Source organism: Crocodylus porosus, unplaced genomic scaffold (assembly GCF_001723895.1).
Source record: "Crocodylus porosus isolate Cpor-Errol unplaced genomic scaffold, CroPor_comp1, whole genome shotgun sequence".
NCBI lineage: Eukaryota > Metazoa > Chordata > Crocodylia > Crocodylidae > Crocodylus > Crocodylus porosus.
In genome coordinates, this window is record NW_017728947.1 from 89,945,961 (window position 1) to 89,965,760 (window position 19,800).

At 42.4% G+C, this 19,800-nt stretch overlaps 1 protein-coding gene and 1 long non-coding RNA gene across 2 annotated transcripts in view; one reads left to right on the top strand and one right to left on the bottom strand.

Annotated features, from left to right (window-relative positions):
* ITPK1 (inositol-tetrakisphosphate 1-kinase) overlaps window positions 1-19,800 on the bottom strand; it is a 225,481-nt gene that overhangs the window by 84,514 nt on the left and 121,167 nt on the right. Inside the window, exon 4 of the mRNA XM_019552441.1 lies at window positions 2,600-2,717. Within this exon, the coding sequence (XP_019407986.1) occupies window positions 2,600-2,717 (118 nt within the window). The remainder of the gene's footprint in view (window positions 1-2,599; window positions 2,718-19,800) is intronic.
* LOC109321706 overlaps window positions 19,562-19,800 on the top strand; it is a 17,932-nt gene continuing 17,693 nt past the window's right edge. The window contains exon 1 of the long non-coding RNA XR_002104147.1: window positions 19,562-19,728. This is a non-coding gene — a long non-coding RNA (uncharacterized LOC109321706). The remainder of the gene's footprint in view (window positions 19,729-19,800) is intronic.

Below are 19,800 nucleotides of genomic sequence, written 5' to 3' on the forward strand. Positions count from 1 at the left end.
TGACCCCGGTGCTCTTTCCTGCCAAGGCAGGGGGTCGGACTAGATGATCTACCTAGGTCCCTTCCGACTCTAGCTACTATGAAACTATAGGAAGAACTTTTGGTGATAAGAGTCAGGGGTTAGGGGCAGGACTTCTGGTCCCAAGATCGCAACCAGGAGGTAGGGCAGCTGTCAGGGGGTAGCGTTAGCCATGTGGTCCTTGACAGCTCACCAAAACTTATTAAGTGGCCCTCCAACCAAAATAATTGCCCGCCCCTGACCTAAAGTATGGGTATATAGCATGTGCATAGATTCTTTATGAAATGGACTTCCTTAAGGATATTTGTAGCTACACTTTCTACATTTCTTATGTTCACTTCAGAAGAGGAAAACTGTTCAAGTATGAGTTTGGCTAAGTACTGGAACAAGCTACCTAGAGAAACTACAGAATCTCCAGTCTTTGGAAATTTAAGAGCAGGTTAGACTACAAGTGTCAAACATATGATCTATGGAGTCTCTCCATCTGGCCAATTGGGCTACTGCCAGGCTACCAGAAATTGAAGGATGTGTCCTGCTTCCGCAGGCAGCGCCCTTTGGCCTTGCTAATATAGTCATTGCCAGGAAGTCTGATTCACTGCAGCTGCCCTTGAATCTTTGTTGCACCCCCAGGCCTCTGCCATTGCAGGGCTCCCCATCTCTAAGCCTACTGCTACCCCCAGAGCCACTGCCAGTGCAGTCACCATGGCAGCCACCCCCATGCCCCAGGCTGGATCCAATCCATGAAGAACACTTCAGTCCAGAACAAGCCCATGGCCCCAGGCAAGTCTGATAGGCTTAGGTGGTTTAGACAGGGATGATCCTGTCTTGGGAAGTGTGTTGGAGTAGGGGACTTCCAGATGTCTCTTCCACCCCTATTATTCCAACTCTGTGTTCACAAAATTGGACTATACCACCCATCATGGTACATCCCGTGGTGCAACAGGACATCTTTAACTGAAGAATCCACTAGTTGTAGTCAAATATTAAGATGACTTCCATTTTAAAGAACCCAGTCTATAGAAGATGGAAGTGTTACAACAGCCACGTTATTTACGGATACACCTGTTTGACTTTGAGCTGTGCCTTCTAGACAACCCCATTAAAAAAGGGTTTCAGATGCAGATTAAGCTTTACTGACCGATACATTTGTGGACCCCCAACTCACTCCTTATAAGCCAATATATCTAGGAATAAAGCTGTATGCACTGAGAAAGCCTGTACCGATACAAAATTAAGAGGCCATCTGCTTAAGGAAAGTTCACCGTGAACACAAACAGGAAGATCCAGTCTCTATGTTGTTTGCCCATTGACTAGAGGCCCAGTTTAGGAGTGCACACGGGCATGTGCGCACACACACACACACAAGGATGAGAGAAACTGGGAGGGAGATTGCTGTTCTTTCTTTTCTTTTTACATGCTTGGGAGACTCTCAAGGACCAGGCTGAAGGGGCCAGACAGACGAGTAGAAGCCACATAGACACACATCCCCAGGCATAAAAATACAAATATAGCCCTGGGGGAAGTTTGACCTAGAAATCAAAACAGTAACAGAACTACACAGACATTACAACTAGCTAAATAATCACACTGGAACACATTTTAATAGGAAGCAGTTTTTTCCCCCACCATGAAAAAAAAACAATTCTTGGAACAGCTGCTTTTAGAACATGCAAAGGCTACTCAGGTTAAATGCAGGAACTGGTTCAAGAATTATCTGTTGTTTACTCACTAAATATTAATAACCATAAGAAAACTATAGCTCATCATTCTCATTGAAGGCAGGATAAAATTTTCTTTTTTTTTTTGTTTTTGTTTTAATCAACTGTGAGAGCTATTTAGAAGGGACCTAAACAAAAAAGCTCAAGAAACTAAAATCCTTGGAATCAGTATTTCATTACATCAGGTTACATGGCAAAAATAAAAGGAGAAAGGTAACAAATTAAAAGAATCATCTGAGCCCCAAAAGCATTCCTTCTAAGCATGGAAATACAACTCAAATGGTGACAATAAAAAGAAAAACAAGCACATCTATTGTAGGTAAGTAGCCAACACCAGAATTGCATCTGTCTCCATCTCTAGCAACAACATGTGCAGAAAGTTTCCAAGATTCCTCAAATAAAACTGTCTCCATTTACAGCTTGGTTGTTTTTAGGCCCTCCAGGAACTTTTTCTCCTTTAATAATCCCTTCCTAAATCCAGGCCTCAGCATTCCCATGATCAGCTGTCAGAGTGTGCAGAGTAATTTCAATTTACTGATGTATATAAAAAGACAATGGTTTCCTGGAGATTTTTCCCATGCTTCAGTGTAATAAATCTGTTCCCTATTAAACTTGCACCTTAAGTTTAACTAGGCTGAACCCCAAGTCTCAGGCATTTGTAAACAAAAATCCTGGACCTCAGAATACAACCGTGTGACAAAGGAATGTGTCAAGTGTTTGGGCTTCTATGACTCATTGAATGCAAGGGGCCTACCCACCAGGAATGCTTTCATGAACCTAGCTTCCTTGAATCCCATGCGCTTTCCTCTACCAACCCATACTATTAAGCGCATATTTTTCAGGGGTGAAAGTTGCTTGCCTACCTTGCATGTAGGCCTCTATCTGACGAATAAGCTCATAAGATTTGGATCGGTCCAGCAGTGTCCGGATAGCAGGAAGGGGGTCCAAGATAATGGTTTCAGGGTGAGCATCAATATACTCCTGAAAAACAATAAGAGGGTTAAAGCTGCTGCCAGATTACCTGTAGAGCACAAAAAGTAGAAATTTAAGGGGAAAGAGCATAAGACTTAAAGGTTTAAAACCCTATTCAATCAGTTGCTAGCTCCTCTCCAAGAAAAAGCCAACAGGCTGCCTTTATTGTTCCAGAGAAAGCCTAGACTTTCTGGTCACTGGAATGCATATATTATGGCAGACAGTATTTAGGACAGCAACATCCTAGCATATATTCACCACCAGTGCTGTAACACGCTCCACAACCACATCAGCACAGCAGCGTACCAGTGGCAAAGCGCCACAACAGCAGCTGTGAGAGTTGCCAGGAATAACCATTAGAAAAAGAGAACGATGACATACTGTTGTACTGAGGTCAGCCTTGTAATTGCATCAAGTGAGTTTAAACAGAATATGCGCATCAATATGCTTTGAGGAGAAGTTCAGAACTAATACGGGTTTTTTAACATTATTTTTATTATTATCCTCAAGCTGTGCTGACTGCCCAAGTTAGGAACCAAACGATAAGAACAGAACAGAAAACAAGTCGGCAGGCGATCATGCTGCTTCACTGAGACATGGTAGAGTTTTCAGAGTGCTAGTTGTAGGCATCCATCTTGTTACGTCTCTGCAGAAAAGCTCTTCAGACCCTTGCTATGGGAGGCCACCCAACCAGGTCCCACAAATGCAGAACAATTTAGAAACAGACAAGATGTTCCCAGAATAAAGTTGCCTTCATTCTTCAATGCCATTTCCAAGTCAGTCCTAGCTTAACTTCTGTTCATTTCTCCAAATCTATTTACATAGTACATGTTCCAATAATTTCTGTTTTTCCTTATGTACTATACTAGAAGTGGTACTCAGGACACCACAAGGTAGTGCTGAGGACAGTGCTGGATACTTGGGGGGGGGGGCAGGAAAATGAAGACATGCGATTCCCAACATGTGACTTTGCTCCAAATATGGAGAGGGCAAGTTGTTTTTTGGCACCAACAAGTCTTTTCCTGCTGCTGAATGAATATATGTAATTCACTGCTTGCTGCAGAGGGATTATTCTTCAGAACTGAAGAGGAGCCAGGGGTAGTTTAGCAGCTCTGTTGCATTGCTCAGATCACACAGATGGCTTTCCTTCACAGGCCCTTGACATGCTATGTGGCACCACATGCTCTTACATATTTAATACCTCTCTTAGAATTACCAAACAAATTACTCAGAGGGGTGTATGTTACACTGCACGAGTCTTTACCACCACCCAAAAAAAGAAAGGCACTGGGCCAGCTCCACAGTGAGGTCGCAAGCAGTCAAACTTAAACAGCTGCCACATGCTACCCCTGCAGATGCTGTCCCTGGCTACAAGGCTCCTCTCCAAATGAAAGCTGGGATCCAAGATTTCACTCGGAGCAGATAAGCATGAAACAGGTAAAAAGCTCTTTTCTCCTGACCACAAAAGTGTCAGAGACTAGCTGAAAGAATGAACTCCCCTGACATCACCTACTACACTAGGGGAAGGTACGATGCAGTTGGTTAGATTCTCTCAAACGCTGCAGAGAGAAAAAGCCACATTCACTCTTTTAAAGAGCATAAAATAGGTTGAGACGTCTGAAAACATGCCCCACAGAATTTTCAAATACAAGTTAAATGCTGGTCCCTGCAGGTGTATTGTTCACAAAGGCCTTTTCCAAAGGAAGGACAGTTCAATGGTTGGCCCAAGACTTAGGAGACTTGGTTTCAGTTCTCTGCTCTGCCATGTACTTCCTGTGGGACCCTGGCCAGGTTATGTAGTTTCTCTGTGCCTCAGTTTCCTGTCTGTAAGACAGAGATAGTAGCAATCCCCTACTTCAGAAAGGCACTATATAAAGGATAAATCCAGTACACATAACTGAATTACAGCATGGGAGTCACATACATACCCAAGATAAATAGACCGAGCAAGGCAGGAATCTGAAATTTGACACAACCACCATCTGTATTATGGCTTGATAGCTCTATAAAACAACAGCAGTCATCTTGAAGATTTCCTGGAGTGTGTATTAACTCTTTGTTTACTCTGTGGTAACCACTTCACAGTTCTCACTCTCCAAATCTCTACTAGCTGCTTTACTGCATCAAATTCAAACTCATCAGGACACAGCGCAGATTTGGTTTACCCTTCTGCCCACTCATCCCACTCCCAACCTCGTATCATCTTTCACTTCGACCCTTACACTCAGACCAGCCTCCGATGTTGTAAAACATCTCTCCTTGTTCTCTTCTGATCCTTCCGTAAAGCACCAGCTTTCATGAAGCACTCTGATGCTCAACAACAGTCTCTTTACCTTCTTGTAGTTAACATTACTTTCTGTATTGTTCTGGCCCAGGCTACACTTCGCATTTCCAGAGTTGGGGACTTATATTCTCTTTGGTACCCCATTGTATGCTGTATGGTGCTCTGTTCCTAACAAAAATTATAAAAATATATTTAAAAAAATAAAATTAAAAAAAATTCACCCAATCACTGAGCAAGGGAATGGTACCAAGTCCATTCCACTGAAGGTAGGAGCTTGAAAGAGAAGCACTTCAAAGCTATTTTCCAGTAGCCAGCTCTTCATCTTCCTGGTAGAAGGAAACACACCAGACTAACCACCCCTGCCAACTAGCAGGAAGATCAACATACCATGAAGGTAAAGTGCTATAAAAAAGCAACCCACCAGACATTAAGAAGCCCAATGTAAGTTATTCTAGGATTTCACAAAACAATGAGCTGACCTGATCTGCACACCATGGCAGCCAGATAAACAGCATCTTTGCACGCACAGAAGTACCTGAGAGAGAGGCTTTATTTACCAAGGAACAGGAAATTCCTTGGCACCAAACTCACTTCAGGTACTCCTGCTGTCCTGCTCTTGTCCCTCAGGCAACCTGAAAGCCTACGTGCATAGGAATGGTAAAATACAGAGGCTGCCAATGCAGAACAATGAAGGCATGCATTGCCTGTGTAAACAAAAGGACTTGGAACAGGAATAAGAGTCCTAGGAAGTTAACCTTTAACAATCACCAAAGGAAAATGTCATCTTCAGTGCATGAAGTAGAGCTCTCTTCTTCAAAATGTTCACAGGACAAAGGGCTGTGCCAAGTCACTATCATCTGCTCATGGCAAGTCCTCCATCCTTTGATAGGGAACGGCTGTATAAACTCCACTGAAGATGAACACCATCCTATGGCCAGATCAACAGAAATCCTAGAGGCTCAACAGCTCCCACATGCATGCGTTGGTGTTATTCCCCTAGTCTCTGCCTTACCACTCCAGTCATGTGAGCATATACTCCTTCCCATCATCCACATTAAACCAGATCCCCCAGATATTCCCATATATTTGCAATGTGGGGTGGGGTGCAGAGAAACCCAAAAAGCTTTGTACTTATTTCATGGGAATAATACCGGTACTTCCAAAGACCATCTTGACCCCTTGGTGGGGATCACTGGATACAAGGGCAGCAGAACAACCACCTGCTATTGTAAGAGCATGTTCTGGTATATATGTAAGCAAGGGGAATATCTACTAAAATGGCTGAAACACGAGACAGGTGAGACAGAAGTTCTCTCCACATCCTATGAAACTTGCTTTTTCTCCTTATGTAAAATAAACACAAATCTGTTCACTACTAACCAGTTACTGAAGTGGAAGAATCCTGGTAGCATGCTGATGACTACAAACGTGAACTAGAAGAGAAGAGATGCGGGAAGGGGAAAGCAAAAACAGAGGCAGGTTGCAGCTTGGGGAGTTTAACTGGTCTGTTCAGCTCATCTTTACCCACCTCAATCAACTGACCTTCACGTTCCTTCTCTGGGCTTTACCAAGCACAGGCTCCAATGGCCTGAGCAACAAGCTGGAGGAGGTTTAGGTGTTGTGACGATATTTGGGAAGGGAGCTGTCCCTGGGCTGCAGTTCAGTTTGACCCAGGCAACATGGATGTTTTCCTCTTTCTAATCTTTGACATAACAAAAGCAAACAAGAAGAAACAAGGACTTTTGAGCAGATCCTCCTTTGTTTAGATTTCCAGCCTGGCGGTTAGGAAAGCTCTGTGCCAGCTCTGCTGCTGGCAGAAGGCCAGCAATGAAACTGGAATTCAACGAGCAACTGAGGATTTCCAGTTTGAGATCTGGATGCATTGCAGAAAGTAAAGTCTTGTTTAGATGGATGTGTGTGACAGAGGAAGTGATGACCAGGGTGCCATTCACCTGAAAAAAATAGCTAGAAAAGCTGAAGGACAATTAAACCCTATAATGTCATTGTAAAAGACCTCAGTACATCCACCCTTGCAAATACCAGGATAAGTGCTAAGAAAGGCTAGATGAAAAAAACATAGATTATCTGAAATAATCCAACAGAGTTTTCAGATAACGTGGAATGGAGCGGTGGCAGCACAGGGTGGTGGGCAGAGGCAGCTACCACCACATGCAAACTTTCCCTTGCCCCCCCCCGCATCTGGCCAACCAGCTGGAAACTCCCGTTAATACAGTAATTCCAGTTGGTGAAATGCCGAATAACAGATTTTACTGTATTATGCTACATTTTAAATATATTTTCTATGCTAATAAAATATATACTAACAAGAGCAGGAATAAAATTTAGCATCTATACATAGGGGGTTTTTCATCTCTAAAACATCTCACCAGCATTAGCCTTTTTAATACCCCTGTTAAGTAGAGCTATATATTACAAGGGGTGGAGTTGGAGGGGAGAGGCACAGATAGAAAGAGGCTAAAGAACCAACTAAAGCCACAGAGGAAGTTAGTATCGAGTAAAATATAGGAGGTCCCCCTGACGCCCAATGCTCAGGCTCTCTCACTTGGATATGCTACCTTCCATTTTCAACCTCACATATAAAGGTTTGTTTTGCTCTTTTAAGACGACTCCATTAACTCAACATTCAACTTTTTTTAACCTGCTATTGCCACATGAGATGAGTATAACAGAGAATGAAACATTTTGCCTATAATCCAAAGTGCTTTTGTCAACAATTCTGAATAACCTTTTCTCTGACTAGTCAGCACTTAATTCTGCAGACACATAATGTGCATGACTATCTCATGATCAAGTGTGGGTCACTTTTACAACAGCATTAAACAGAAAAACAGTTTTTAAAAACAGGCAAATGTTTGTAAAGCCACAACAGTTGACAAGCAAGACTTAGGGGCAAGTATAATGCTCAAAACTCATCTGGGCAGAGTTTGTTTTACTAGATTAATAAAGTTTAATATTTCACATTGCTGGTTCCCTCATTTTTCAATTCTACTTGTTTTCATAACTCCTGCAAAAGCAAAATTTATAAGTTACTGATATTCCAAGGATTTTGCTGTTGTATACTCTCACAAACAGAAGGTTGATTCTTAGGCGTGTGGGGGCTGCTGGGTACAGAGGGAATTTAAAAACAAAAAAACCCTCCACCATAATCTGCCCATCATCCATCATCACAGAAAGACCTGGTATTAATCTCCAGGAGGAAGTCCCTGGGCTGTCCATCCTTAAAAAGTGAGGTCTACGATGAAAGCAAATGCTCCAACAAGAATAGATATCTGGAAGACAGATGGAGCTTGTGGACCAAGAATAGCAGAACACCTGCTATTCCCCACAGATTTCCAGGTAGCAGAAAAAATAAATAAAAAAAGACTTAAATTTTTCCACACGTAAAGCAATCATTTAAAGCACATAGCAGAAGCCTCATGGTGGTGATGTAACTATTTTTTTTTTTTTTTTTTTTTTTTAAATACAGGGCTGGTGGAATGGAAGCCGTTCACAAAAAACAGCCCTGGATGACAAATGAACAAGCCTGCTAACTTTCCACCACACCAGCCATCATCTTTAATGTGACCGACTAGAAAGGAGTTCCACTGAATGAAGTTACCCATCCAAGTCCCTTACAGCCACGGCAGGCTGAAAGCATTTTGTTCTAATCAAAACAAAAAGTTTTCCTAGTCACAACCTTTAAACACAAGACAAAAACAGAGATATGTTCACTTCTCAAAGTCAAATTTCCCTTGGAATGCCAGACTTTGTGGTAGCTAAGAGAATGCTTTGTTTTTCATTTTTGGGGGTTTTGGGGGTTGTTTGTTTGGGGTTGTTGTTTTTTTGTTTGTTTGTTTTGGGGGGGAGGGGTGCCAGAAAGAAAATATTCACTGAGGCATCAAATTAGAATTGGCCGTGCATTTACAGAGCATGCTTAATGCCTGTTCCCTGCTTGACCTCACGCTGGTACTGGTTCTCCTCTTGCCCGATTCCAGGAGTCAGGTAGGAGGCACCCAAGGACCCTGGACAATTTCAATCAAATGAAATTTAGATCCATGTTATGAAATCCATGTTAGATTAGCCCAGTCAGCAAAACACAACCAGACTTATATTCCAGAGTTTAGGATTGCTCCAAATGCATTGCATTACCCCTCTAACTCTTCAGAAGAGACACTGGTCAGCTGTAGTAGCAGGAGCACATATCTTGAAACTCTTTCTAGCAAAAAAATAAAAGTCAGTAGACCAAGATGAAGTACCTACTGGTCAGCTTAAAAGTCTTTAGACATGATGTTCCTGCCCAAAAGCTTGGTGGTACTATTAATCAAAGAAAAAGGATTATTTAAGTGTTCTCTGCCAACCTGAAAGCACCTGATCCAATGCCCAGAGAAAGCCAACAGAAGTATTTCAATGCTCCATATTGTCAGTTTACTGGGAAGCTATGGACAGGTCTTCATTTTAGGATAAGCTTAGACAATCAGACACAGCTCAACCATTAATAAAGATTGGCAAGCTGCAACTGAGACCCACCTGTATGAGGCTGCAGCGGGGCCCCCCCATAGCAGTCATATCAGGTTCCCTCTAGTAGTCATGGAAGCTCAGCAGCTGGGCTTGTTTCCCTCCTCTGAAAGGCCCACCTCCCTTTCCCACTCCCAAAAGGGTAGACAAGTTGTCCTCACTCTTTCTGTAGACTGTTTTTTTTAGTTTTGGTTTTACATGGGTAGTGAGAACTTGGCTTACAAAATCAGAAAGAGGAAGACATGCCAAGTCTGTCCCACACGTCTTGAGCGGGTTGACTGGGACTGCTCACAACAGACACATACATGCTGCTGTCAACTGAAGGTTGGCCCAAGCCTTTTTAAAAAGATGATGATTTAAGCCTCATCACTCCCATCTTGGTTTTTAAGGGCCGTTAGAAGCACAGGCTTTGTGAGTTCTTCTCATCCTACCGAACAGCATAGCCTGTTCTCTAGCTCATGGCATCTAGTTTCTGGAGTAGCAGGAACAAAAAGTAGACAGTTTCAACCCTGGAAATCAAATTTGGTGGCAAAAAAGCTGATAGTTGGAAAGGACAAATGAAGCATCACAAGCAAACCAGACAATCCATTGCTCAAGATCATCTGAGCTTTAGCCCATCCACCGAACAAGGGGGATATGACACTATTTCCATATGGCATGGCAAGCTGGAAGGCAACAAGTACTAGTTACTTGCCAGGTCATGAATGTGTAGTTAGCTCAACTGTGAGGTTCACCACTTTCCATTTTAAAATGTATCCACATTTTAATATATCTATCTATCTATATATTTTGTCTTGCCAACACTGAACAATGCTCAGGGAGACTGTTTAATGGGACCACTCACACACTGCCACAGCTATGTAGGAGAGTTGGGTGATGTGGAGACGGGGGGAAGCAGGGAGATATGTTAATTTAAGACAATGGAAGGCCATTGGAAATCAATAAACTACTATATTCCCAAGGAGTAATACCTCTTAAAATATATGTACTTTATAGTACTCCCACTGAACAGTCTCCCTGAACATTGCTCAGTGCTGGCAGGACAATTCCCTGCTCCACCAACTCCTGTGTACACATTTTACTACAGCAAACAGCATCCAAATGGTGCAAAGAGTCAATGAAAACTTCCTACACACAAGTGACAAAAGGGTACACCCTTCTGCATCCAAGCCAGAAACCTGTATATGCCAGAAGTTTGCAGCCCTCGTTTATTTTGGATTAAATATTGCCAGAACTTCACCCAGTTGGGTTTCTACCCTCCACATCCAATACAGCCAAGAAAATCTATGATAATTTTTGAAGGTTTGGGATGAGTTATGGTTCTTAACCACAGCCTGGCAGAAGCACAATCCAGTGGCTAGAAAACAAGCTGACAACACAGGAAACCCATTCTCTCTTCTGCTATACGGCTGTGCAAAAGTCACTTGGCTTCCATGCCTCATTTCCCTATCTGTAAAGTGCTTTGGGCTCAGTAAATGAATATGAATACACAACATCTAGACAGGACTACTGTGACTTGTCTTGGTAAGTCAAAGCAGCCACAGTCACTGCAAACTCATATCAGCACTACGGTCAGAGATGGGAGACAGGACCAAATCCACCCTCTTGTACTACTACTAGTAGCACAGTACATACAGTATGGTGGTTTACATTTGTAGCTCTCCAATAGGCTTTACAAAGGAGATTAGCCTACAATATCCCCATTCTACAGATAGGAAATGGAGGAACAGAGATAGAAACAGGCCACCCAGTGGTACCCAGCAAAGCAATAGCCAAGCTAGGAATTAAAGCCACTTCTCCTAGGTGCCCTCCCTATTGCAACACCTTGCCTTGCAGTGCAAGAAAAAAAAAACATATTAGATGATTTGGTGTTTGCTAGTTGGCCAAGAAATAATGACAGGGAGGAAGAGGGAACATCAAGTTCCTTTCAGGCATTCCTGGTTGTTTTATTATTTTCATTTGTAGTTAAGTTTAATATTCCTAAAAATGAAGGCCTTATAGGCACTAGCGAGATCCAAGCCATTTTGCAAGAGATGCTAAGCAATGTTCCCCACATAGCTGGGCCAATGCACACTCAGAGGCTGGTGGTAATCACTGTGCACAAAGAAACCCAGGATGGTCATCTGATGAAGTGCATAAATAGAAGAATAGGACCAAACCAAAATTATCACCCTCCTGTGATATAAATTTTGCTCTCTTGAGATGCAAGGCCAGTATACTGACTGACCACTTCTAGCTCTCCATTCTTACAGGGTTGTCTCTGTGAGGCCATGTGATATTGGGCTTTGATACAAGGAGGTGTTTATAACCTCCTTGTAGCAAAGCAGCTCACTCAGCTAAGCTTATAAAATTAACCTCAAAGATAAGGAGCTCACAACTTGTGGATTTCTACCTTATCTAATGGAAGTGCTCGTTTGCTTTCTCATCCATCTCTGCTAACTGGCCTCTCACCTCAGAGCTGAAGGAAAAATAGTATACAGCATTTGTTACCTTCCAGAGAGAGATTTTTCAACTAGAGCCCAGAACAGTCTGTTTATTGGTTAATAAGTGAGCCAGTTTGCAGAGGGCATTATTGACTTGTCATTTGTCACTTACTACCCAGACAGGGAAGTACTGGGTTTCTTTCTATAGTACTTGGTACATGATCCTAATTTAGACTATTACCACTTCAGATTTACTATCAGTCTATTGGAGATGCATTTAATAATGATCACCATTCTATTTTGCAATTCAGTAGTGCTGCTTATAGGAAGATTTCAAAGCACTTACAATTTGGTAAGCCTCCACAGCAAGGAAGTAAATGTCATATCAACATTACAAATGGGCAGCCCAAGGAACAGACTGACTGACATTAAGGTCACACGGCAAGATAGTAGCAGAGATGGGAACAGAAGCCAGGAGGCTTGATTCTCAGTCCTATTATCCAACCTCTGGACTGTTTTGTCTTTGTCCTCTCATATTCCTAAACTAACCTCATCAAGCACTAGGTTAACATGCTGCCAAGCTGATATGTGTTCCTATCAGTCTGCCAGTGGTTCTGTGAAGATAACCAATACAGTGGAATTATTCAGATGTCCCCACAGCAAATTTATCACCCTTCAAGTCCTGCAATAAGAACTTAACGTGTCCCATGTTTAGTTATATATTGCCTTGACAGTACTGCATATCATCAGTGGCTGTGCCCTCACCCTTATGCATTAATTACATGACTCAACAAGCCTATGGTCAGTTTGATCACTGACTTGGTAAGTCACTCTTTCCTTTACAATGTGCGTGAAATGAAGGCCACATCACTCTTGCAAACTGCAAAGTAATATTTAGGGAACTGTAACAAGGAAAAAAAGTTTCTGAAGAAAGAGGAAGCTGGGGAAACTCCCAAACACTACACAGCCACAGGATCTCACCTGTGGCCCCATCACCTAGTTTGGGCATGGACATATGAATAATTTAGTGTAGGGCAAATGAGCAGCATTCAGCAGACATCAGCTGTTCCGCAGTAACTGCCTAGTATGGGTGCTCTTACCCAAGGTAAATGGAAGCCATGCTGCAATGAAAGAACAGAAGCTTTTATGTGTTAGTTCTCAATTCTCACAGGGTCAGAGCACAAACAAAGGGAATTACTGTGAAGAGGTGATACTCAGAGAAGCACCACCCTATTTAGCCCAAGATAAACTGTTTGTATGTCCACACCCTTGGAGATCATGTGGTCTACTAAGCAGCATGAGGTGGTATATGACTAGCACCACTAATGTGCTGATAACAAGCACTGGAGAGTAATTTCAGGGAACTATATGGCTTGGTCTTGTATTAATTTGACCTGCTTATAGCAAATTGTTCCCAGGTTTTGAAGTGGTGAGGTATTCACAATTACCCCAATGTATTCAGGGCAGATGTTCGACAGTAATACTACTAGAGAAAATGAGACAGAGAAAATCTTCCCTGCACTGAAGCACGGTTCACTGGCATGAACTTTGATCACAGATTTTACCAGACAATTTAGCCATTTTGAAATTAAATAAAAGAGACCATATGGCATTCATATGAATAATGGCAGCTGACTAAGGATACATAAACAGGAGGCCCATGTACAACATCCTGCAGGAAACCAGCTTTGAATGAAACCATTTCTCAGCTGCTACACATCTGAAATTAGGCAGCACTGCAGATTTGCCAGCAACAGCAAAGGCTGCAATGTACTCTGAACAACATGTAAATCAATCACTAGGACACACACTTAAACCAAAAAGCAATTTAGCTCAGACCCCAGGCGTCCAGTTTCCAACCTAATGCACAGTATTATTGCAATGGGAAGGACTATTCAGCCCACCCAGGTAGAGCGGGCAGCACAAAGCAAATTCCCCTCCTTAGCAAGGTGGGTTAGGAAAGAGTAGTAGGTAGAGTGCACTAATGAAGATTTTCTTGGCTGATGCTAATGACCGATTATTAAATCGGTCACATTGTCTGATACCAACCCAATAGCCAATTTACAGGAATGCACCCTGGCAGTTTGGAGACCGGGCTGGAGTTGGGGCTGGGACAGGACAGACGCTGCCCAGCCAGGGTGATGAATGCACCCCCACCAGGGGTGGAACAGAGCCATGGGCGGCTTGTTCAGGGAGCGTGGGAGGGAGGGGGCAGGAGGAGAGCTTCCTGCTGCTGCATGCACCCCCAGGGGAGGCATGGGGGACATGTGCTGCTCCAGATTTGTGTGTGGGGTGAAGGCTACCACCTGCGGCTCCATCCCACTCCTGGTGGGGTCGCATTTACTACCCTGACTGGGCAGCACCTGCCCTGCCCCACTCCCTCCCTCACTGTGGGGGCCTCAACCTGCCCCCCATGCTCCTTTCTTCCCCACTCCCCCCCCAACTTACCAGCCAGATGCTGCTTTCCAAGCTGCTGGGTTGCATGCACAAGGCATTCATGGGTGATAGTATCAGCTACACTGGTCAAAAAAAGCTGACTGCCAATAATGTTAATTTTTCCTTTTATTGGTGCTGATCTGATATAAGATGATCTATCAGTGCATTTCCAATACTAGGTGAGGAACTTGATTGCTGGCAGAGTGGTGACACAAAGGGTATTTAAGGTAACATGGACAAGCAATAAGATCAAGATAAAACTTGATACATTGAGGGTTATGGGACCTATTTGCCTGCAACAGCAGGGGACTGGACTTGACAGGTCCATCAGTCTTGTGTTCTTATCAACAGGTAGCAAGATGCAGGTTGCAGCACTGAAGCATGGAAGTACAAATGGTAGCAGGTTACACTTCATATTCTCACTTGATCAAAATCACACCATTTGCACTGAACCCTTTCTAACCAAGCATTTATGATATCAACAGGTGCAAGGGCTGCAGGAGGCTTAGCTTTATTAAGTTATTAGGATAGTTAAAGAAGATGCAATAGATCAACAGTAAAATAACCCAAAGCACATAGCAAATCAAACAGAGCAAGGGACCAGAATGCACCACTTTATGCAACTGTAGCAACGCAGTAACCAAACTACAAACAAAATAGCACATTGTTAAGTTCACAGTTCCCTCATTAATAGCAATGCTTTTGTTTGATATCAGCCCCTTAACTGTGGCACTGAGACACTGTGGCTTGAAGACAAAAGTCTCCTCATAAGTATACTCAGGTCTCCTTTCTTTCAAAATCCAACAATTAGGAACATTTTTTTAAGAGCTAAGCTACAGCATATACCAAGCTCACTAAATAAATTGGTATTATAGAGTTAATACCACTTAAAGTTCTGGCTTAAGAATCAAAGAACCTGGTTTCAGAGACTGGTTGAAATGTGTTCCCGTCTTAAACATGAATTTCATTTTGATGCCCCCCACCCAGAACACAGGGCACATCAGCAATATATGTTAGCAGCAGCAATGTCAGAACTGGGAGTCACTAGACAACAACTCAGTTTAATATGTCAAGGTCGATCGTTATTCCTCCTCAAGGAAATTATAAATCTAAACTACAACACTGATAATAGACATAAAAATAAATAAATAAATAAATAAATAAAATCAGTTAAGAGAGACTAAACAATACAGTATAATCTCTCCTGTTTTCTCTCTTATAGCTGCTTAACTTCATTATACTGTTTAACTTTATTTAGCTTTCTGCTTCTTGGGGACCTCACAGAACCCAAAGAACAGCTTTACTAGTACTTAATGCTGCAAACTGTCTGTGATCTAGACCTTCCCAAGGAATCAAAAGGCAGTCATACTCTGCCTATGTAACTGCCAAACTTTTGAGCAGTTACCTTTTGTTGCCAACGTACAGGCTGGAAAGGAGACAGAACCCAAATCTTATATTTTCTGAATCTCAGCAATGCGTTGCTGATTCTGCAACAGTTTACCAGATGAATGGTCTTGGAAATAAGGGAAAATGCAGCCTGTTGCACTATAGTTTCACAATACTTGCAAGAAAAGAGTCTACAGTGGTAGTTCTGACCCAGGATGCTGCAACACTGTTGGGTGCTTTGAGATCCTTTCATTCTGGCCCACACATTTCTTTGCCAGCCCCTGCATATGGGCTCCAGCTCCATGCCGCTGGCCCAGGCATGCAACTTCCCATGGCAAAGGACCACCCCTGCCTCCTTCCCCCACTCTCCCTGCCCTGCTGCAGCTCCACACCCTGCCACTGTCCACATACACCCTGCTCCCCACCACCCAGACAGTTCCCTGGATCTCCATCCCCCACTCCCCATACTAAACTGCATCCAGCGACTGGGGTTGCTCTCATGACCTGACCTCGCTCTATGCTAGAGATATAAAATTTCTGAAAATTTTGAAGCCACGGGGAAAAAATTTGGGAATGGGAATTTTGAGGGAAATTGAAATATATGCAATACTTATTTTCTTAGCACCCTTTACTGATCTAAATTCACTTTGCTACTTTAAGGATATAAAATGTATTATGTATAACTTGGTTTGCTCATAAAGTTATCATGTTTGGTATATTTATTAACATTTAAAAGTATGTTCAGACAATAATTACAAAATGTACTAATTAAATGTATTTTAAAATGTTTTTAATTTCTGTTACAAATGGAGCTACAAGCTGCTGAACTCCAAGGAACTTAGCAGCTCTTAGTTTTTGCCAGTTTATGGGAAGCAGGCAAAGATTAAAAGTTGAAAATAGAAGAAACCATCAACAATATAGTAAAACAAAGAATGTTGTTATGTATTCTGGACTTAGTCTCCTACATAGTGTCAAGCAGATACATAAAGCAGTCATTTTTAGAAAAAGAGCTGAGGAAAAAAAAAAGAAAGAGGAGAAAATCCCAAGACTCATTGAATACAAATTGCACTACATGAAACTTTGTCTAATCAGTCTCATTTTCTGAGCTATCACCATCATCAGTTTCGGCTTCTTCTGATCCTTCATTTTTATGATCTTCTGAAAACTGAAGATTTGCCCAGACTGAGACAAGCTTCTCTACTCTTTCACATGTTAGTTTATTTCTTGATGTGGTGCATTTCCAAACAGGCCAGTTCCTTTCACATGCTGGAGAAGATGGAATAATCTGAAGCAGGTGAGAAACAAAGAGTCAGAGGCTATGTTGTGCAAAGGCCTTGCACGACCATGTTGCAGGAGGCGTATGCTTGGCAGAGTCCCAGATTGCATTCCTCGACCAAATATCTGAAGATGTTCTGTATTCTGCAGGATTTGAAAGTACCTTTCCAACATCAAGTGTTAAGTGTGTTGCTTGTTTTATATTCCAATCAAATGCAGTAAGAGTGCTATCATCACTAACATCTGTCTTTGAATCTTGGATCCAAAAGATGTGCAGCAGCAAGAATTGATTGGCAACAAAATTCTTCCCATCTGTTAATAAAGTCTTTCACTTTTCTTTCTTCTGGACTTGTAAGCAGAGATGCACTTAGATTCTTAAAAATGGTTGATTTTATCTGGGTCATTTGGTAAGAAAAGTCTGACAAGAGTCCACTGTCTGATTCAGATGCAGCAATTGCTGAAGAAATTGGCTTTAGCTTTCAGGGAGTTCTGCAGCTGAACCCAGAAGACATCCTCATCAAGTAGTGTTCCTTACACTTCTGTATATACTTTAAGATCCTCAATTCTTACTGTTTCTTGAAGAGTTTGTTTTTTCAGTAAACTTTCAAAATGAGATCACCACTCCACCCCATCTAGTTATACTACAGAGTTTGAGTGTCACTATTTTATTCTTTGCATTCTTTTCTTCCTGCTTCTTAAAGACTGCAACTACAATATGAATAGCTTTTACATGTTTTATAACTTCTTTTGCTCTTCTATAGATCTTTTGCAGAATGTCCAATTTCATGATGTCATTAAGCAGCAAGTTTAGCCCATGGGATGCACATCCTATTGCAGTAATGTGGATATTTATCCATTATGATCTTCCATGCTGCTTTCATGTTACTTGCATTGTCAGGCAGCAAAGCAAATACTTTACCACTCTCAGTCTTCTGTAGGATTTCACATATTTTACTACTGATATACTCTGCAGTATGTCTGTTCTTTCCTGTTTCAATGCTTCTGTAAAAAACTGGGTGAGGTGTTATTAACACAAGTTTATGATTCCTTCTTCCTGCACACGTATCCATCTGTAATAGGGGCTCAGGCGGAAGCCCTGTTACTGAAACAGTTTCAGGCATGACTGACCCAATGCACTCCACCAGGTGAAGAGGATCACACAACCAGGGCAGGGCAGGGTGATTAGCCCTCTACGGCCAGTATATATATGGTGGTGGGACATATGCAGTTTGCCTTCGGGCATGAGGGGCCAGACTAGAGGCTACTGAGACCCCAGAAGACAAAGACGACTAGGAGGCTGCCTGGTGATCTAGGGGGGAACGCCAAGACCCTGGGACTCAGGACAACACGATCGCTCAACTGACATAAGCTAGATACCTGGGAATCTCAGCAGCTCTGGCAAGTGTGGGGAAGAGCCGGGGCTTCATGGAATGACTCGGCAGGGGAATTCTGGGTGAAGACAGTCACTCTGGGATGATGGGCAGGCAGGAGGAGCTCGCATAAGACTCCGAACCCTCGGGACCAGCTACAACGCCAAAATCAGTGGTGCAGGAGGCGGCAGAGCAGCCAGGACCACGCCTGGCACAAGGCGGATGCAAAAAGACATGGAGAATGCATCTTGCTAACAAGGCAATTAACGATAGCAGTAACCACTACAATGTATCTGTAAAATGTCTGGTGCCTAGCTACCTTATCGGCAACATGGACTCTCCTTGCTAATAAAGTAATTAGCGAGGCTATTGCTACTGTGCAACACCCTGCTGGGAAATAAAGCAACACTGTGAAAAGTTACCAACTGGGTGGCTTTAGTGATTCCTAACCCAGAAAGATCACCGATACCCTCTTTTGTCCCTTTCTGTTTAAGTCGTGGCAGGAAAGTCCAGAGGAAGGTAGGGCTACAATCGTTCACTCATTCACACCATCCATCTGCAAGACAGTGCTTTGTTGATTTTTTCCTTGCACAGATTGCATTACATGTTCATATTCTGACTCTAAAAAAGGCCTGCTCAAAGAATGTCTGCTGGGCAAGGTATGATGGTCTTAGTAATTTAAAAGCTTCCTGACAGTATGTATTTTCAATTATTGACAATGGCATCCCAGAAGAATATACTGCTCTTGCAAGACCTTGGTAAATTTTTTCCTGATCTTCAAGTGTCATCTTGTCTACATATGAAACTATTGAGAGTCTTTTGTATACAGTTGGTTGCAATATTTGGTTACTTGAGGATGCTGACTGGGCAACCCTTGGTGATGCTGATGTTATAGAGGAAGCAGCAGCAGTAGGAGGACTTCTGGAGCAAGAACACTGGAAAGAGCTATCTGCACTTTCAGCATAAAGATCTACCTCCTCCTCACTTTACCCATGAAAGATTTTTTTAACATCTGTAGGACGCTTCTTACATACAGGAATGTGTTTGGTCATCCTAGTAGCATTTGGAAATGCATATTTCATTTGACAGTATTTGCAAAATCACATTTCCTTCTCAGAATAACTTGCAGTGTGGAAATGCTTCCACATGGTAGAAGTTGGTCGCACCATTTTGCTGAGGGAGAAAAGAGAAAAATGTAATTTAGTGTCTAGCTTGCATATATAAACACTAAGCTACAGCACATACAAATTTAGTAATGGATGGAGGAGAAGCCTCCTCAGAGTTAACTGTGAACAACTTCCCTGCCCTGCAGGCCTCACCTCACTGCTAAGGTTGGGCGATCTGTCACAAAACATCAGATTAGTAGAAATTCAATTATGAATTGCATAGGTTATGAAAATATA